Source organism: Heteronotia binoei, chromosome 18 (genome assembly GCF_032191835.1).
Source record: "Heteronotia binoei isolate CCM8104 ecotype False Entrance Well chromosome 18, APGP_CSIRO_Hbin_v1, whole genome shotgun sequence".
Classification (NCBI taxonomy): domain Eukaryota; kingdom Metazoa; phylum Chordata; class Lepidosauria; order Squamata; family Gekkonidae; genus Heteronotia; species Heteronotia binoei.
The window spans coordinates 40,217,493-40,237,991 of record NC_083240.1 but is presented as its reverse complement, the minus strand read 5'-3'; the positions used below and the strand labels follow the sequence as shown (position 1 = coordinate 40,237,991).

The window sequence follows — 20,499 nt, the reverse complement described above, 5'->3', positions numbered from 1 at the left end:
AATTTGCTCTAACATTTATACCTCATCTTTTCCTTCTGATCAAGGTCACCAAAGCTGCTAATGGATTAAGAACCAACATCATAAAAACACATCTTAACAACCAAGCGAAGAGGCACAGAGCCTCAGTAAAACACACAGAAATAAAAGCAACCATTAAAACACAAGATAGGATCAAGCAGGGTTGCCAGTCTCCCGGGGGAGCCTGAAGATCCCCAGATTTACAACCAATAGTCAGACTACCCACATCAGTCCCCCTAGAGAAAATGGCTGCTTTGAAGGGCATAATACCCTGGTGAGGTTCATTCTCTCCCTAAATCCCACTCTCCCCATCCCCAAATCTCCAGGAATTTCTCAACTCGGAGTTGGCAACTGAGGACATGCCGTGTGAGACAAAAAAACCCTTCCCCAACTGACAGTGGCACAGAGGGGGACACTTAGAGTCTCTGTCACCTCGCCATACTATGCTGACATTACAACACAACAGTAAACAGTCTTAGCAAAGAGCATCTACAATCACACCATCTCCTGTTTCCCAGAGCCTCCTTTAACGCACCTTGAGTAGCAACACATCATTAGTGTAATTTAGCACAATGGCTGCATTGCAACTAACAGCTCTGTGGTGCATTTGTAGCGCAGCAGAAGCTTCCATGAGTCAGGGCTCGCTTTGTGGGAAGTGTTATGTTCTATCAATGTGACACACAGACTACTTTCCTAAGAACACTTTCTGGGAGGAAACTCCATAGGCCTGACCTGAGTCAGATTCTGGGTACACCTGCTTAGGACAGATCTTGAAAACTTTCTGAATCATCTTGCTGCTTCAGAGACCTGCTCAACAAGCAGGAAAGCAGTTTTAGAATAAACTATCCATGATGAGCAGCTTTAAACTAAAAGGAAAAGTGTCCCTGAGCATGTGGAGAGTACTCTTTTAGTTTTGGGAGGGAAGGCTTTTTTAAAAAGGGAAAGCCCTGCAAGAATGTATATAGTAATGACCTCCTTTACCTACCCCTTTTGATGTACCTCTTTTTTGCTTTTCAAAATACGGTAAGCTATGAATAAGTGTTTAATTCTTTTAATGGGGTGAGCTTCATTCCTCGTCTGAAGAAGAGTGCATGCATACGAAAGCTTACGTTCTGAATAAAACTAAGTTGGTCTTAAAGGTGCAATTGACTCCTATTTTGTTCTTCCCCTTTGATGGCTCATTTTTAAAAAAATATTTTAACTTTTTAAATATTGGTTTTACATGCTACTTATTCTAGCAAATATTAAAGAGCTCAGTAGCATATTTAAGATTAATACATTTTATTGTAGCACAAGCCTTAAAGAAACACGGCTCTCTTCATCAGATACTCATTCTATTAACACCCTTCTAAAGAACTAAAGAAAATTATGATAGATTATAAAATTAAATACAATTACGCTATATTTTAATCTGTTTGTTCTGGCACCAAAGTGGGTGAACTTGGCGTCACTAGTAACTACTCCCCCACCCGCTCACCCCATTAAAAGAATTAAAACACATTCATAGGGTTACCGTATTTTGAAAAGCAAAAAAGAGGACGTATTTCCGTGCTACTTTAAGGGGGCATTTTCATCACTTTTTTAAAACCCAAAAGAGGACATAAAGAACAGGACATGCCCTGTAAAAAGAGGACGTTTGGTAACCCTGTTTATTACTAACCCTGTTTATTAACTAACTCAGAGGAAAGAACGTTAAGAGAAGCTATGTTGAATCAGGCCAATGGCTCATCCAGTCCAACACTGTCGCACAGTGGCCAAAAAACCAGGTCCATCAGGAGGTCCACCAGTGGGGCCAGACTCCAGAAGCCCTCCCATGGTGGCCCCCAGGCACCAATAGCAGAATATATACGATGTTTTACTAAAAAGGAGAAGCATGAAATCAACACAGCATAAAAGACTGGTGTATAGAATTAATGTACAATAATCTTCATTTTCAAGGTGTTTCACTGCAATTTCTTCTTGTTGTTCAGTCGCACAGTCGAGTCCAACTCTTTGCGACCCCATGGTCCAAGTCACGCCAGGTCCTCCTATCTTCCGCCATCCTCTCATTCATCTTACTTTCATCAGTAATGCTGTCCAGCCATCTCATCTTTTGCCGTTCTCTTCTTTTGCCTGTCTTTCCCAGCTTCAGGATCTTCTCCAGTGAGTGCTCCCTTCTCATTTGGTGACCAAAGTATTTGAGCTTCAGCTTCAGCATCTGACCTTCCAGGGAACAGTCTGGGTTGATTTCCCTTAGGACTGACTGATTGGATCTCCTTGCAGTCCAAGGGACTCTCAAGAGACTTCTCCAGCACCACAGCTCAAAAGCATCTATTCTTCTGCGCTCGGTCTTCCTTATGGTCCAACTCTCACAGCCATACATTACTACTGCAATTCTTAGGATGCCATAAAAACTAACCTGATCTCCTCAGATCTCAGAAGCTAAGCAAAGGTCAGCCCTGATCAGTATTCAGACGGGAAACCACCAAGGAAGTCCAGGGTCGCCATGCAGAGTCAGGCAATGGCAAATCACCTTTGAACATCTCCCGTGTTGAAAACCCTTGGGGTTGCCATAAGTCGACTACAACTTCACACGAGAAAATTTTGACTCCGAATAAATCATCCCTGTTATTAATGCTAAATGCAAACAAGGCCCGCTATGATACAACTTGGAATGAAGAACAAATGTAAATTAATCTTTTTGGTATTTTTTTTATATAAGAGCCTATACCTAAAACAAGGAAGTAAACAGATCTGTTTACATAACTGCTGCTAAACAAAACATAGCTTTAGCTGGGTGCAGTCTTTTTTTTTTTTTTAAATCAATCAATTAGGAAGAAGCTTTTTCTACAGAAGCGAAAAAAAATCTGTATCATTGCCTGACAAACATAGTTTTATTCCCCGTAAAACATTGATGTTAAAAAAGTTTTGGAAAGAAGTGCTTGAGCACATACATAGCATCACAGGACAATATATTCCTTTAGACCCAAAATTCTCTTAAATTGCTGGTCAGAGTTGTCCAACCCCTGGTCCCAACACAGACAAAAAAAAATCTCAGTTTTATTATCTGCAGAAAAAAAACAGCCATTGCTGCTCAATGGAAAAATACTCTACCACCTATTTTATCTCTTCGGCGCACAAAGGTTTGGGACCGATATATAATGGCTAAAATTACAGACAATCTGAGTAGAAAAGACCCACACCCTACTGTCACTAATTTTATAGCAATGTAGATCCCATTATTGGGTTATATGGTACAACAAGAGGACATTCCGTGTTCAGTCACTTCCTTCCATTTATTGCAGTGCCTTCGAACCCGCTTCATCTGTATTATTGAAGTTATAATGTTTCAGATGTTATGCATTGTGTTAAAAGCTAATGTTTAAAACAAGGAAAGAGAGGAAACGTTGATGTTTTTCTCCCATATTTAAAAATATTCTGCAAGAAAACATACCCAAGAAAATAGTCCGGTAGCACTTTTAAGACCAATTCTAACTTTATACCTGCCTGGATCTATCTTCAAGGAAATATGCCCAAACTGCAACGGTGGCAATTTCTTTCACTCAAGGACTTCTACAGGTAAAAATCAGACGTGAATGGTGGCTGACATTCCTCAGTATGAAACACGTACTTCTGATGGCAGGCGATACTTCAAAGATGCTTTCAGCCCCGTTACATGGATCTTAGCTTATTATTGTAGTCAGGGCTTTTTTTGGTAGCAGGAACTCCTTTGCATATTTAAGCCATACACACGATGTAGCCAATCCTCCTGGAGCTTACAGGGCTCTTAGTACAGGGCCTACCGTAAGTTCTTGGAGGATAGGCTACATAAGGGGGGCGTGGCCTAATATGCAAAGGAGTTCCTGCTACTAAAAAGCCCTGATTTATAGTATTTACCTGAGGGGGCGGGATTTGTTGGATCCAGTACATTACTCAAGAGAGAGCACGGTACCAATGAGTTTGAAGGAAGTGGTTCTGAGACCACTGGGGGAAAGTCCTCTTTGGACCGCTTCGATTGTTCCAGCTTTTGGTCGTTTGGGGGCAGGTGCTTAAAAAGGAGAGTGATGGTGCAGCTCCAGGTGTTTTTTTTAATGAAAGCAAACCCATTTCAATTGGGCTTCCGGCCCAAATTTAACACTGAAACCCCTTGCATAGTTCTGCTGGACAATCTGTACTAGAGAGAGAGAAAAAAAGGGATTGCTGCTACACTGCTGACTCTCCTGGATCCATCAAGTTTTTGATACTATTGACCAGGGGTGGCCAAACTTGCTTGATGTAAGAGCCACACAGAATAAACATCAGATGTCTGAGAGCTGCAAGACAAGGAAGAAAGGAAAGCAAAGAGCTGAGAGGGGAGGGAGGGAGGGAGAGGTGGAAAGAAAGCAACTTTATCTTTAAATGCACTCTCCAAGCTGCCGGCTGGTTTGGCTTCTAGAAGTGATTTAGAGAGACAAACGCCTTCTCCAGTTTATTATTTATTTATTACCTTAAATTTCTATCCCGCCCTCTCCACAAGCGGACTCAGGGCAGCTCACAAGCAGGCTGATGGAGCAGTGGGGGCTTTGAGAGCCCCACAACGTGTGTGAAAGAGTCACATATGGCTCCTGGGCCACAGTTTGGCCACCCCTGCTATTGAGCATGACATCCTTCTGGACTGCCTGTCACTTTTGGAAGTGGATGTTTGAAGGAATCGTTGAAGACTTTACCTCTGTACTCAGGTGGCTGAAATATGGGACTCTGCAGGGCTCTGTGTTGTCCCAAGGCTGCTGAACGTCTACTGTTGGCTAAAGCTATCTGCAAATTTGGAGTGGGGCAGCATCTGCATCACAATACTAATGACACCCAGCTGAACAGGTTCCAGCAGGAGCTGACAGGCTGGATGAGACTGAATAAGCTGAATATTAATCCAGACGGGACCAAAATGGGTCTGGGACATAATAATGGCCCATCAGCAAGAGGCTCACAACTTGGGGGCACTTTTGGGTCTTGCCTTGTGATGACCTGTGGCTTTAAGCATTTCTTTCCAACTTTGACAGGTACCCTGATGGCACCCTTTTTGGTAAACTGAGCTGGCTCCAAGCTCTGATTACTGTTATGCACGCCATGGCTGCTTGGCATTACTGCTGGAATACGTCATCTGGTCCAAAACACTGTGGCAAGAGCATTGACAGAATACACCATAATGACAATACCATTCACGGGTTAAAAGAGCTGCATATTACTGGTTTAGTTTTGGATGCAAATCCTACACAATCTGGGTCCATGGTAGCTGAAGGACTATTTGCTCTTGTATAAAACTGCCCTTCCATTAAGACGTTCTGTGAAGGCCCGTCTCTGGGAGCCTCTGTCTTCTGAATTGAAACAAGTAGTAATTGGGGCCACAGCCTTTTTAGTGTTGGCCGCAGGACTACAGAATATTCTCCCCCTTGAATTCACCTCGCATCTTCTTTTTCTGTGTTTAGGCTTCACTAAGATAACACTACTTATATTTTTTCCCCTCCCATACAATGTGTTTTGGAAAGCTTTTAAATCTTTAACAGGCCTTCTCTTGCGTTTACACGCCACCTTGAGTTCATCCCTGGAACATAGCAAGTTAAAAATTTTCCTAGCAAAGAAAATGTACGGCATGTCACCTTTCCTGAGAATTTCCTTTGCCTTCAGCACGTTTAAAACCAATAACTTTGTGTCATGGTCCCAGTTTGAAATTTAACTGTAAAGAAACCAAAGTGTTTAAATAAATACTTTCGTAGCTCTCTGTTTTGTCCGTCGTTTATTTCCACACAAATGCCTATCACTCATTACGCTGCCAGGATCCAGAACATATGTGAATGCTCCATTGTACAGCTGTTTTACAAATCAGCTCTTCCCCGTACACACACACACATTATATGGGATCATAATGGGTTAGCAGCAAAGGAACATCTCATGGTTTCTTTTCCTCTCTTACCCTTCACTTTGACCCACAGGTTTCTTTAAGCTGGAACCTGCCTCCAGTATCACCATTCCTACCTTTCTCAGCATCTTTTTTGGCACACACAGATCGTTTCAAAACTGTACATATGCCGTACATATGAAATACAAGCAGTGATTACTTCCAAAATCCCAACAGTGAGTAATCAAAATCCGTCATACATTTCAGGGAATGCTGGGGACAGGGAACGAGGTGGAAAGGGGAAAAAAAAAAAAAAACAACTTCCGAAACTAGTTCAGTCTTTGAGGTCCGATCACTGCTATTGTACCACAGCCTTTAGAATTCCTCGAGTAACCTTGTAACTCATCAAGTGTTGGTTTTCTTTCGGAGGAAAGCAGGGCCCTCGGTCTGTCACGTAAGCGTAGGGAAATCGAAGGACCCACAGTCCATCAGGGGGAAGAGTGATCTCTTGCTTCTCCGGGTAAAATACCGGGCAAGGAGGGGGCCCTGGCTGGACCTGGAAGGGGTGGGGTGGGAAGAAAAGCAAGCAGAAGATAGCCTTAGAGACGCCAACAAGTGAATTTAACAAAGCTATTTTACTTCCCTCCCACCCCTCCCACTTTGACAGAAGCACGGGAGGGAAAGCAGCCTGGCATAGCCCAAACTCATCAGATCTTGGAAGCTAAGCAGGGCTGGTGTTTGAATGGGAGACCCCCAAAGCAAGATTCAGCAGAGGAAGGCAGTGGCAAACCACCTCTGCTTCTCACCTGCCTTGAAAGCCCTTTGCTGGGGCACCATACGTCAGTTGCAATCTGACAGAACTTACATACACCAACAGACGTGTACGAACAAAAGAAGCTGCCTCACACCACTTGACCCCCTAGCCGAGAACCGTCTGCTCTGACCGGCAGCAGCTCTTCGGGGTCTCATGCAAAGGAATGCTTTTCCTTGCATCTGTCATCTCGGATCCTTTAACTGGCGATGCCGGGGATCGAACTGGGGACCTTCTGCATGCCAAACACATGCTCTCCCGCCAAGCCACAGCCCCTCCAGGAAGAAAGGGCTACCCCAGGCTTTAAGGTTGTGCTGCGGCACAAATCCATGAAGCTGCCTTCTACTGAATCAGACCTTCAGTCTGCCAAGGTCAGTATCATCTACTCAGACTGGCAGCGGCTCTCCAGGGTCTCAAGCTGAGGTTTTTCACACCTATTTGCCTGGACCCTTTTTATTTGGAGAAGCCGGGGACTGAACCTGGGACCTTCTGCACGCAAAGCAGAGGCTTAGGCTCTAGCACTGAACCACAGCCCCTCTCCAACAGTTGCTGCCAATAACCTCCCCCCTTGAGCTGGTATAACATGAAATATTCACTTAATTTCAGCACTGTATAAAGCAAAATAAAAAGCACAAACTCAGATAGAGACAACCAAATTGCTCTACCCTGCCAACATAGCATAGTCCCTAAGAACCTTAGGTCAGGGATGTCAAATTCATCTGACATAAATGAGACCTTGTTGGGCCAGGCCAAGTGTGTCATAAAATGTAATGCCAGGTAGCAGAGATATAAACTTTATAAAGGACACAGACAAACACAAAGATTTTTAAAAGCTTAAAATAAAACATGCTTAAAATATTAGTACTCATTGGTCTTAAAGATGCTTTCTTTGTATCTCTGCTGTGTGATCCAGGGAACTGGGCAAAGGAAGCTCTGGCTCTTTCTTTCCTTCCCCAAGGGACCAGGAGGGGGAGGAGCCTCAGTCAATACAAAGAAGAGAGGCTTAGCTCAGTAGCTCTGCTGTGTGATTGAAAGAGCCTGGCAAAGCAAGATCTGCCTTCCTCCCCAAGAGAGGAGCCTCAGAATGGAGAAAATATAGGCTTTGCTCTGTAGCTCCTGTGCAGTTGAGTAAGCCTGGCAAAGCAAACTGTGATACAGAAGGAAGCTAAAGAGAGGGAGAAGGAAGCAGATGACAGCCAGTTGCTCAGGGGCCTGACAGGAGCTCTCCAGGTGCCTGATTTGGCCCCCGAGGCTGCATGTTTGACATGCAGGTGAATTGTGAGCCAGTCTACAAAACAAGTCTTCAATCAGTCATGGGCTGCCTTCTTTACAGGGCTGTTGTATGGATTACTAAGACTCCATATGTGGAATGCTCTGAATACACCAAAATGCAACTCAAAACATTATATTATTGCGGTGTCTTAGTCTACTGGTTTTCAAGCCACCTATCTTCAGGGGTCCCTTTTCACACCGATTGTTTTAATGAATAATTCCTGCATGTCTGTCATGGAATCCTGGCATATGGCAGAAGGGTCTGGGACCAATTCTAGGAATACCCGTTCAGTTCCTGACCTGGACGGCTCAGGCTCGCTGGATCTCGGAAGCTAAGCAGGGCCGATCCTGGTTAGTGCTTGGATGGGAGACCACCAAGGAAGCCCGGGGTTGCTACACAGAGGCAGGCGATAGCAAACCACCTCTGAACATTTCTTGCCTTGAAAAGTCGAGGGCTGCAATAAATTGGCTGCCACTTCACAGCACTTTCCCACCACTGATTCAGTCTGGACCGCTCCTGAGCATCTCCATGGAACAATTTAGCTAGCATTAACAAGACAACCATTTCTTTTCTAGTGGCCATATGCAATGCTCCCTCTAAGCTGTGGAGTCTTGTGAGCAATAATTCTACTCCATGAGCTACTGGCATGAAAGCTGTGAGTTACTGGTGTGAACTGGCTTCTTTTTGCTTTTCTCCTGTATTTTATATTATAAAATTTACCTTTACAGGAATTGTCAAAGCTATTAGATAATATCAAAAGATTTATACTATAACATTTTAAAATGGAATATATACAGCTTAGACAAAATAATGTGGGGCAATTTATGTAAAGAAAATATTGTAGAATCATACTTGTGTTTTATTTTGGAAAGTATTTTATACAAAATAAGGTCAGAAGGTATTGTGCTTTTATCTTTCTTTCCCCCTTATTCCTACCCCCCCATCTTTTTCTGAAACTAATAAAACTTTTAAAAACTAAAAAAAAGAAAGCTGTGAGTTACTGCAAAAACAAGTATGCTCTGGGGCCATTTTTCCTGAGCTGAGGCAAAAATGTGTGAGCTGGAGGATAAAACACTGCGAGGTCGCTCACACTAACTTAGAGGGAACACTAATTAGATTAGAGGGAACACAGTGAGGGGGTCATACGTCACAGCGAGGAAACCCTATTGGGAACACTTCAGTCCTTCTGCAACAGCACCCATCTTACCTGAGGTGTCAGTATTATCTGGAGCGGAGCATCAGGGACCACAACAAAAAGTCTCATCAGCTGAGCATAGTGCGGTTTCAGTCCTCGCCCCGGGTTGGATGACAGGATGTACAAAGGCATATCGGAGTTGAGAGCCTTGAGAGCCGATTCTTTCGGGCCCCCTCCCATCACCTTCATGACTTTCTCCGGCCCGGAACACATGAACCTCCGGCCACGAGCGTCTTCGTACTCAAACCCCACGAAGGCCCGAGCCACGTCGTCTCGGCGCCTGCCTCTCCCCATGACAACTGCGTTTCTCTTCCCCGGAATAGCCTTGTTAGGAGCTGGCCAGGAATTGGTGTCCAGGTCTCCCTCCTCTTCCGTCCTTGTCCTGATCACAATGTCCCAAGGCATCAAGTAGTTTGTCCCTAAGATGAAGCCCTGCTGGTCTAAGCCAGTGTGGAAGTTGTAAGCCTTGGCGGGGCCAAGTTTCACCAGCGACCAGCTGGAAAATTTGGGCAGAAGTCCCTTTGGGCAATTCGAATGGAGCATACCAGGGAGATACTCCACTGTGGATGCCTGACGGTCGACCAAGCTTGGCCTCTTTTCGCCTTTGGCTTCTGAGGCCTGCCCATGAGCCTCTGTGGTGTCCTCTCCCCCTTGAGGGTCTGCAGGGTAGGTACCCAAACTGTCTGTGGACTGGCCCAAGCTGAGTGCTAAGCTCAGGCTGGTGCTTTCGCCTTGAGTTTGCGGTTCCTTCTCCTTCAGTTTTTCCCCTTCCCCTTCCGAAGGGCTGGCCGACGACTCATTCTTGGCAGGGGCCGGGTCTGGCGTACTCGGCTGAAAGATGGGGAAGTTGATATGATCCAGTTTCCCGCAACATTTCTCTTCCAACAGCTGAAAGGGAGCAGTGGAGGGGAAGAAGAAGAGGTAATAGTGTGTTAAAAATTTTCTGATATAATGATGTTCCCAGCAGCACAGAAATCCCCAAGGCACATCTGGATAACCAGTTGTTTTCATAGAATCATCGAGTCGGAAAGGACCTCTAGGGTCATCTAGTCCAACCCCCTGCACAATGCAGGAAATTCGCAAGTACCTCCCCCTTCCCTCCTTCTCATGATCTGCTTATGTTCACAGAATCAGCATTGCTGTCCGATGGCCATCCAGCCTCTGTTTAAAAACCTCCAAGGAAGGAGAGCCCACCACCTCCTGAGGAAGCCTGTTCCACTGAGGAACCGCTCTTAACTGTCAGGAAGTTCTTCCTAATGTTTAGTTGAAAACTCTTTTGAACTAATTTCAACCTGTTGGTTCTGGTCCGATCTTCTGGGGCAACATAAAACAACTCCACGCCATCCTCTATATGACAGCCCTTCAAGTACTTGAAAGGTGGTGATCATATCACCTCTCAGTGATCTCCTCTCCAGGCTAAACATCCCCAGCTCCTTCAGCCTCATAGGACTCGGTCTCCAGACCCTCACCATCTTCGATGCCCTCCTCTGGACATTCCAGCTTGTCTATATCCTTCTTAAGATGTGCTGCCCCAAACCTCATCCTTTCTATCCTTTCTCTCCTCCAGACAGTAGTTTGCTTGCAATTTAAAATGCCCACTAAAAGTTCCTCTACTTTGAGAGTCTGATTAAGTCAAAATCACCCAGTAAGCTTTGTAGCTCAGCGGGGATTCGAATCTGGTCCCAGGGCAACACTGTCCACTACAGAAGATTTCTCTCTCATATGTCTCATATGATTTCTCTTTCACATGTCTGGAATTCAGCCACTCTGTTTCTGTACCTGTCAATCTTGAGGCTGGCTGACAGGCTGATTTGGAGTATGTAATATACAAAATGCAGTGATGGTATGGACAACAAATTAACAAAACACCCAACACCAGCCTTAATTTCTGTAAGGATTAAATTATTCAGTCCCGTGCTGTATGTAAGTTCTGCCCACTTGGTCCCAGACGGAGACCCTGGGTTCTTTATTACTCCGTTTCAATATTATTTCTTCAGCGGTACAAGCTTCAATCAACTTATATCGGACACGATGCAATCTTATTCAATCAAAAGTGTGAATCTTTTAGAGTATTATTTTCAATTTCGTTGCACAGCATATGGCTATACATGAGGCTTGAATCCACTGAAAGAGTAATTTGTACATGAATGATGCTATTATAAGAAACTGAAAATAATATTCTAAAAGATCCACACTTTTGATTGAATAAGATGGCATCGCATCCAATATAAGTTGATTGAAGCTTTTACCGCTGAAGAAATAATATTGAAACGGAGTAATAAAGAACCCAGGGTCTCCGTCTGGGACCAAGTGGGCAGAACTTAACATACAGCGTGGCCCTGAATAATTTAATTCTTGCGGAAATTAAGCCTGGTGTCGGGTGTTTTGTTTACTAGGCTGATTTGGAGACCATCTCTTCACACTAGCCAAAAGCCCACCGTTAGCAGCTACAGCAGTTTCTATGACTGATAGTTTCAGAGAGTGGCCATAGTGGTCTGAAGTAGAACACCTATATTCAAACTTTTAAAAAATGTTTGCTATATATATTTATGGTGCATCTTTTACCTATGTTGCAGCCCTTTCCTGCATGGCCCAGGCTAGCCCACTCTCTTCAGATCTTGGAAGCTAAGAAGTGTTGACTGTGGTTAGTATTTGGATGGGAGACCTCCAGGGAAGCCTAGGGTTTGTGATGCAGGGGAAGGCAATGGCAAACCCCACTACTGAACATCTCTTGCCTTGAAAGTTCTACAGCAGGGGTGGCCAACAGTAGCTCTCCAGATGTTTTTGGCCTACAACTCCCATCAGCCCCAGCCAGCATGGCCAATGTTTTTGGCCTACAACTCCCATCAGCCCTACAGGGTTGCCATAATGCAGCTGCGACTTCTTGGCACTTTCTACACCCCCACCCGTATACAGTAAATTGTCTTGAGCTTCTTAATGAAGAAAGTCAGCTAATAAGTGCTTTGAATAAATAAAACAAATTACGTAGGTTTTTAACTTGTTAGCTGCCTTGCGGGCCCTAACGAAAGGAAGAGAGGCAGAGTATACAGTTTCTAAGTGAATAAGCAGATTACCTGGTAGAAATCATAATTTGCAGCCTTGATGTCAAACGGATCATCTCTGGGTGCCTGTTTCCTCCCGCAATTGCAGGCGCCAGTGGAGCGAGCGCGGCTGTTGTGGTACAACACTGGTGGGTTCCGATCCGGTTCAGGTTTTTCCCCTTTGAAATGAAGCCAAGCAGAAAAGCATTTGTTACTCCTCCTTGGAGAACTCCGTTCATCTGACAGCTTCACTCTAGTCTTACATTGCACGGGATTCAGCAGCCTGAGAAGAACACCTCCTCTCTCTTTCTACAATTTTAAAAAGCAAGTTTCTAGTCCCTAGTGAAAACACTGATCTAGCAAAACCAACAAATTTTTCCCTGGAAACAATTAGAGGCTTTCAGGCGAGCATTTGCAGCCATCGTTTTTTTTTAAAAAAACTGTATTCTCACAAATATTTTGCACTGATTCTGGAGTCGTTAAGATCGGCCAGGTTATTAAAGATCCAATTTAAAGTGGCGAAGTGAGTTAGGAGAACGATCAGAAAAATGAAGTTTTGCCTACCATGTGCAACCCACTAGGTTTTATGGTGAGGTACCGGGTTCAGTGGTACAGCATTTGCTTGGCAGGCAGAAGGTCCCAGGTTCAATCCCTGGCATCTCCAGTTCAAAGGATCAGGCAGCGGGTGAGGTGAAAGGCCTCCGCCCGAGACCCCAGAGAGCCACTGCCAGTATGAGTAGACAGTCCTGACCCTGATAAGATTGATGGTCTGATTCAGTATAAGGCAGCTTCACATGTGTATACACTTGATGAAGGAACCTTCGACTCCCAAAAACTGACACCACAATAAACTGCTAGTCTTCACAAGGATATTTGTTCTCACCCTTGTTCTATCCAAGTTTCCAGGAAGAGATGATAAATTCTATACAAATCTCCTACTTGGGAGACTGCTCGGAGAGCCAGTTTGGTGAAGTGGTTAAGTGTGTGGACTCTTATCTGGGAGAACTGGGTTTGATTCCCCACTCCTTCACTTGCACCTGCTAGCATGGCCTTGGGTCAGCCATAGCTCTGGCAGAGGTGGTCCTTGAAAGGGCAGCTGCTGGGAGAGCCCCCTCCAGCCCCACCCACCTCACAGGGTGTCTGTTGTGGGGGAGGAAGGAAAAGGAGACTGTGAGCCGCTCTGAGACTCTTCGGAGTGGAGGGCGGGATATAAATCCAATATCATCTTCTTCTTCTTCTCTAACGAGGCCATCTCTAAAGTGGCCATATGCTGAGACTTTATCCATAAAAAAGCAGAAACTCCAAGCCTTTTAATAATGTTCATGTCTAATCAATTATACCTAATCAATTTTAACCCCTGTATATTAATTTTATGCTTGTACGTAAACTGCTGGTAAACTGCTTGGCTGGTCTTCGATCGCAATAAACGGTAATGAACTTTGTTAGTCTTTAGATGTTTTATTTTGCTGCTTTAAACCAGGGATGGGCAAACTGTGGCTTGGAAGCCCCATCGGCTCTCTCATACATACTGTGTGGCTCTCAAAGTCCCCAGTGCCCTGTTGGCTCACTTGTAGAAGGTATTTTTAAATCATTTCGCCAAGCCAGTCGGCAGCTTGGCGAATGCATTTAAAGTTGCTTTCTTTCTACCTCTCCCTCCATCTCCCCATCTATTTTCCTTCCTTCCTGCTCTCAAACATCTGACATCCGTGTCTCGCAGCTCTCAAACAGCTGACGTTTATTCTATGTGGCTCTTTAAGCAAGTTTGGCTATCCCTGCTTTAGACCTCACACCTATTCAGTTGGTGCCCATTAAGTTGTGATATGTTTAGCTGCCACCACAGCACAAGGATCTTCACATATGACTGAAAGTAAGCTGTGTATGCAATGTGTAAGGGAGGAGCGGTGGCTCAGTGGTAGAGCATCTGCTTGGGAAGCAGACGGTCCCAGGTTCAATCCCTGGCATCTCCAAAAAAGGGTCCAGGCAAATAGGTGTGAAAAACCTTAGCTTGAGACCCTGGAGAGCCGCTGCCAGTCTGAGTAGACAATACTGACTTTGATGGACTGAGGGTCTGATTCAGTAGAAGGCAGCTTCATATGTTTATGCAATACTTCCAAGCAGTTATGTTCATTTAAAGAGGCATCCCATTTAGCAGAGCTTTTGCCTGAAATGTTGAAAAGTTACTACCAGAGTTAAGCATGACCTCACCCCGACATTGCCACTGCATGATTAGCTACGGTTAGCGAGCCAGTTTTGATGTAGCAGTTAAGAGCACGGATGCTAATCTGGAAGAACCAGGTTTGATTCCCCACTACTTCACATGCAGCTGCTGGGTGACTTTGGGTCGGTCACAGTTCTCACAGAGCTGTTCTCTCAAGAGAAGGGGTGGCCAAACTTACTTAACCTAAGAGCTACATAGAATAAATGTCAATTGTTTGAGAGTGGCAAGTCATGAACATCAGATGTCTGAGAGCAGGAAGGAAGGCAGGCAAGCAGGCAAACAGATGGGGGGAGGAAGGAGGGAGAAGTGGAAAGCAAGCAACTTTATCTTTAAATGCATTCTCCAAGCTGCCAGCTGGCTTTGCTTGAAGAAGTGATTTAAAGAAGAAACGCCTTCTCCAAGCTGGCTGACCTGGGGGGTGGGGAGCGCTTTGAGAGCTACACTATATGTGTGCAAGAGCCACAGTTTAGGCACCCCTGCTCAAGAGCAATTATCCAAAGAGCTCTCTCAGCCCCAACTACCTCACAGGGTGTCTGTTGCAGGGAGGGGAAGGGAAAGGAGACTATAAGCCACTCTGAGACTCCAAGTGAAGGTTGGGGTGTGAATCCAATTTCTTCTTCTTCTCTGTGGCAAACATTTTGTACTTTGACCCACCACCCCATGTCAGAATTCCAAAGGTGCCCTCAGGCTCGAAAAGCTTGGGGAGCCCTGCCTTAAACTCACCTGCTTTGGGGAGCAAATGAAATTTGTGCACACAATGCTGGTCAGTCAGGCTCCTCTCTTCGCACAGCTGGTGGCCGTTGCTCCAAAACTTGTAGCAGTCTTCGTGCAGCTGCAGGGCGTACTTGTGAAAAGCCGGTCCCCGGGCATGCTGGCTGTACACCCGCAAGGCTTGAGCCAGCTGGTTCTTATGCACCGTCATGGTGTAGTTATGCGGCAGGTTGGACTGGTACGCGCTGTGGGCCATCGGCAAGGCCTTCTGGCAACGGTTTTCCGAGAACTTCGTGTCGATGTCCAAATAGCCTTCCAAGACTTTGATGCTGCCCAAAATCTTGGACGTCAGCTCCCCAGCGAGAGAAGAAGGGTCGTTGTCTTTGCCTTCAATGGCTACTTCGTACAGCTTCAGGGCAGTGGCCACCCACTTCTGGTAAGTGGGAAGTTCGAAGTGGGACGGCTGGGGGTTCCTGCCCACGCTGTCATCGAAGCCCTTCTTGCCGAGGACGAGCTCCACGTGCTGGAAAAGGAACTCCTTCAAGGTGCAGTCCACCAGCTGGCCCGAGGAGCTGGAGCTGCTGCTCTCCACGTGGAAAGACAGTTGCTGCCGCCCATGGCGCATCATCTGGTACCTCCTGGGCCCGGCCAAGGCGGGTGTCAGCATGGACTCCGCCTCCCGGGTGGTGCAGTTGCTGCGGAGCTGGTCCAGTAGGACAGCAATGGGGTCGTCGCCCTCTTGAGCGCCGCCCGTCACGATGTAGACGAAGGCTTGGTTGGCCGGGACGGTGAAGAGGCAATTGATGCTCTGGTTGGTCAGCACCCGGCTCTTGCGGAAGATGCGATAGATCTGGTCCTCCAGAGCGTGCTGGAGCCTCCTCTTGGGCGAGTGCTTCTTGGGGGGAGGCTTCTCCAGATGCCCACAGAGCTCCTGCCCCCGGCCCGGCAGGGCCTCCACTTTGAGGGCCCCATTGAGTTGGAAGAGGAAGAGAAGGCGGGGCGGGCAAGGCCGGCAGTTGAGCTTCCAGTCCTTGCCGACGGGGCAGTCCTTGATGGCGGCCTTCAGGGAGGGCAGCACTTTCTGCCGCAGCCCGTCCAAAGCCCGGAAGACCCGGTCGTAGGTGATGTCAAAGGAGCAGGTAGGGTGCACCATCAGCAGGATGTGGCAGACAGAGAAGAGGTAGAGGAGGCTGAGGCAGTGCAGCTTCTCCTGGTGCTTCCAGAACTCGTGGGCCTCGGCGTGGGGCAGCGGGGAGCCGCCTTGGGCCGGGTGCCCTCCGAGGCCCCCAGGGCCCCGGTCATCCCCCATGGCATCGAGGTCCCGACAGGCTTGCAGGAGCTGGCGGCTGTCGCAGATGGAGGTGAGCACCAGGTAGAGCACCTTGCACTCGGGGCTGTAGTAGGCTTGCAAGAGGTTGTAATCCCCCTGCAGAGAGGAGGAAGAGGAGGAGGAGGAAGACGAGGAGGAAGCGGAGGAAGAGGAGGAGGAAGGCGGCGGGGAATCCGCGGCCCGCTCGACGCCGCCGCCGCCGCCACCTCCCGCAGCCGCCGGCCTGGCCTCGCTCTCCGGCTGGAAGAGAGGGAAGACTTGCCTGTCGCAGACCGTGTTGACCAAGGCCGCCTTCTCGGAGCACAGCTGCAAGGCCGTCTTGCCGAAGATGCCCACCACGCACACCTCCTCTTCCTCCGCCGGGGCGGCCACCCCGGGCCCGCTGGTGCTCGTGCTGCTGCCGCTGCTGAGCGTGGCGGCGGGGCTGCTAGCGCTGCCTCCCTCCGCTCCGGCCAGCAGCAGCTCCCGCAGGTTCACCGGGCTGTGCCCGGGCGTCGCGCCCACCATCCTCGCGGGCTTTGCAAAGGCAACCCCCGCGCCGCGAGACGCCGCCCGGGAACTCTGCTCCTGGGCTGAGGCTGCAGGGAGCGACTGCGCGCGCGCGCGGGGAAAGAACGCGGCAGGGAGCCAATCAGCTTCAGCGGGAAGGTAGGACTGGAGACATTTTCGAACGCAAGGTTCGAGAGGGGCGGGGCTTTGCTGCTTGCGCATGCTCAGTTGCCTAAGTTGAAGCGGCTGGGCTCCCGACCGCCCTTTATCTGCCGACGCTTCGCCGACAGACCCCTACTTGGGGTTGCCAACTTCAATCTGGCCATCCTGGAGATTTGGAGAGAGGAAAGACCTTAGTGGGGCATAATGTTGGGTTGCCAATCCCCAGGAGGGGGCAGGGGATCCCCTGCTTTGGAGGCCCTTCCCCCGCTTTAGGCTCATCAGAAAGTGGGGGACGGGGGAGGGAAATATCTGCTGCACATTCCATTATTCCCTATGGGGACCGATTCCCATAGGGTATAATGGAGAATTGATCTGCGGGTATTTGGGGCTCTGGTGGGGGGGCTGTTTTTTGAGGCAGAGGCACCAAATTTGCAGCATAACATTCAGTACCTCTCCTCAAAACACCCAAGATTGGAGCAGGGAGTCCAATTATGTGAGCCCCAGAAGGTGCCCCTATCCTTCATTATTTCTAATGGAGTGAAGGCATCTGAAAGGTGTGCAGCCCTGTGATGGCCAGAACTCCCTCTGGAATTCAGTTATGCTTGCTTTTGGCTCCACCCCCAAAGTCCCCAGATATTTCCTGAATTGGACTTGGCAACCCTAGCATAATACCGTAGGATCCCCTCATCCAAATCCGTCGTTTTCTCTGGGGGAACTGGTCTGGGAAGTCTGGAGGTCATTTGTAATTCTGGGAGATCTGACTCCAGGCTAGGGTTGCCAATCCCCAGGTAGGGGCAGGGGATCCCCTGGTTTGGAGACCCTCCTCCTGCTTCAGGGTCATCAGAAAATGGGGGGAGGGGAGGGAAATATCTGCTGGGAATAGAGATTTATTCCCATAGAAAATAATGGAGAATTGATCTGCGGGTATCTGGGGCTCTGGGGGGGGGGCTGTGTTTTGAGGTAGAAGCACCACATTTCCAGTACAGCATCTAGTGCCTCTCCCCAAAATATTCCCCAAGTTTCAAAACGATTGGACCAGGGGGTCCAATTCTATTAGCCCCAAAAGAAGGTGCCCCTATCCATCATTATTTCATATGTAAGGAAGGCATTGAAAAAGTGTGCCCATCCCTTTAAATGTGATGGCCAGAACTCCCTTGGAATTCAATTATGCTTGTCATAGCCTTGATCTTGGCTCCACTCCAATGTCTCCTTGCTCCACCCCCAAATATTTCTTAAATTGGACTTGGCAACCCTACTCCAGGCACCACCTAGGGTTGAGGAACAGTGGCTCTCCAGATTTTTTTTGCCTACAACTCCCATCAGCCCCAGCTACAGAGAGCAGCTGCATTGCAGCTCAGGGGAGGGAGGGAAGGCGGGAGTGCGGGGGGGGGGGGGAGAGCCAAGCCTTGTGCAGGAGGGGAGTGGGGGAGTAAAAGTCCATCACAGCCCTGATAGGTACGTGCTACCACCTTATGATAGATGCGGGCCACTGTGAGATACAGCAGGCCAAAAACCAGTGCTCAGTGGAACATTGCCCCCTTGCGTTGATGGTCAGCAAATTCAAAAGGAACCCCAGCTGAGAATCACTGCAGTAGATTGATTCAGGGAATATCCATTTCTATAGTGTTAACCAATAGTGTTAGCTATTTTTGCTATAGGGATAGATTTGTATTGGGTGCTTCATTTTTTAAAAAATTTTGTGTTTTTGTAGATTCCAAATCTTGAACACCCAAAAACGAGTACAGCAAGAAAACCAAAAACAGATAGTGGAAGATCATTCCAAGAGGCCTGGACAGTCATTTGGAGTGATTGAGCGCAATGGAAAAGCATTATGTATTCTTTGTAATGAAAGTGTTGTCTGTCGCACATCAAGTATCAGAGAGCGCTTTGACACCAACCACAAAAGTATTGCTAAACTTGGTGAAACTGAAAGAGAAAAGTTTCTTGGAAGGGTAACATCTGGTTTCATACAGTTCTTAGTTAAAGAAACAAAACATGTCCTTCGGTTCCATTGTATTATACATCAAGAAGCTCTTTTTGCCAGCAGTAAAAAATTTGACCATGTCCTCAAAGATGTCACAAAAATGGTGAATTACATCATGGTCCGTGGTCTGAATTTGACAGTTCCAAGGACTTCTTGAGGAGGTTCAGGCACAGTATAATTGTTTACTTATGTATAATAATGTCCAGTGGCTGAGTGGAGGACGAGTCCTGGAGAGATTTGTAGCCTGCTTGGATGAAATTAGGCTGTTTATGAATGAAAAAGGGGAGGAATATCCACAGCTCACTGATATGGCCTGGCTTACCAACCTAATTTTTTTTTACAGATTTTACACTACACTTCAATGTACTGAACAAACAACTACAAGGGGTAGGGAAAACAGCAGAGAGGATGTTTTGTAATATCAAAACATTTGAGAGAAAACTGCAGGCTTTTGAAAGAGACCTTGAAAGTGGGCAGCTGAAATATTTTCCAAATCTAAAAATGCATTTAGAAAATTGCACAACATTTGCAGACAATCCTACAAGCCATCAGGAAACTTACAAGGAATTTTCTAGCATTGTAGCTGCTACAAAGGTGAATTTTAATAACAGATTTTTACAGTTCCGTAAGATGGAGACAACCCTGTGTTTTCTTACTTCTCCAGATAAAGCCAAATTTGAAGAACCTGATCTTTCCTGTTTACACTGGTTAGATTTAGGAAATCTGGAAATGGAGCTATTGGGATTTCAAGAAAGCTATATCTGGAAAAATAAATTCTATGACCTGCGTGAAACACTTGAGAAGACAGAAGGGATGACAAAAGGGCAGCACAGTTAGTTCTGAAAATGAAATCCTTAAAGTGTGGAATTCTCTGCCAAATAATTTTAAGTCGATGAAAGCACTTGGGATTGCTTTCCTTACTTTGTTTGGATCATCTTATGCTTGTGAGCAGCTGTTTTCAGCTTTGAATAATATCAAATCTGACACCAGAAACAGATTAACAGATGACCTGAGTGCTACATGTGTTGCTCTCAAACTTACAAAGTATGAGGCAAGGCTAGACAAATGATCAGCATGAATATGACAGCAAAAATCATTAATTGCTCAAAAGCATGCCAAATGCAAACTTTTACCATTCAATAAAAGTTGTTTGTATCATTGAAAGCTCTGTTATCATGTTTTTCTTTAAGACAAAGATGTTACTGTATGAATTGTTTTTTCTAAACTAAAACCTCAGTATTCAGGTTAAATTGCGGTGTTGGCAATTTGTGATAAGTAGGTTTTGGGTTGCAGTTTGGGCACTTAATAAGAGCCCCGTGGCGCAGAGTGGGAAAGCCGCAGTACTGCAGTTGAACCCTCTGCTCACGATCTGAGTTCGATCCCAGCGGAAGCTGGTTCAGGTAGCCGGCTTGAGGT

General features: G+C 46.6%; 1 protein-coding gene across 1 annotated transcript; it reads right to left on the bottom strand.

Annotated features, from left to right (window-relative positions):
• Nucleotides 1-5,750: 5,750 nt before the first annotated feature.
• On the bottom strand, nt 5,751-16,957 carry SMG8 (SMG8 nonsense mediated mRNA decay factor). The gene is made up of 4 exons (XM_060258871.1): nt 15,131-16,957; nt 12,223-12,368; nt 9,161-10,036; nt 5,751-6,425 (listed from the first exon to the last, which is right to left on the bottom strand). Exons 1-4 carry the CDS (start codon nt 16,953-16,955, stop codon nt 6,228-6,230), a joined length of 3,045 nt encoding a protein of 1,014 aa, XP_060114854.1. The 5' UTR covers nt 16,956-16,957; the 3' UTR covers nt 5,751-6,227.
• Nucleotides 16,958-20,499: the final 3,542 nt, after the last annotated feature.

What these genes read in the sequence shown, in the direction of transcription:
- SMG8 (XM_060258871.1), bottom strand. Translation starts at nt 16,955, where the DNA reads ATGGTGGGCGCGACGCCCGGGCACAGCCCGGTGAACCTGCGGGAGCTG. An exon ending in CAAATTATGATTTCTACCAG is followed by an intron (nt 10,037 to 12,222) that starts GTAATCTGCTTA and finishes GCTCCCTTTCAG; the next exon opens with CTGTTGGAAGAGAAATGTTG. An exon ending in AGATAATACTGACACCTCAG is followed by an intron (nt 6,426 to 9,160) that starts GTAAGATGGGTG and finishes CACCCCTTCCAG; the next exon opens with GTCCAGCCAGGGCCCCCTCC.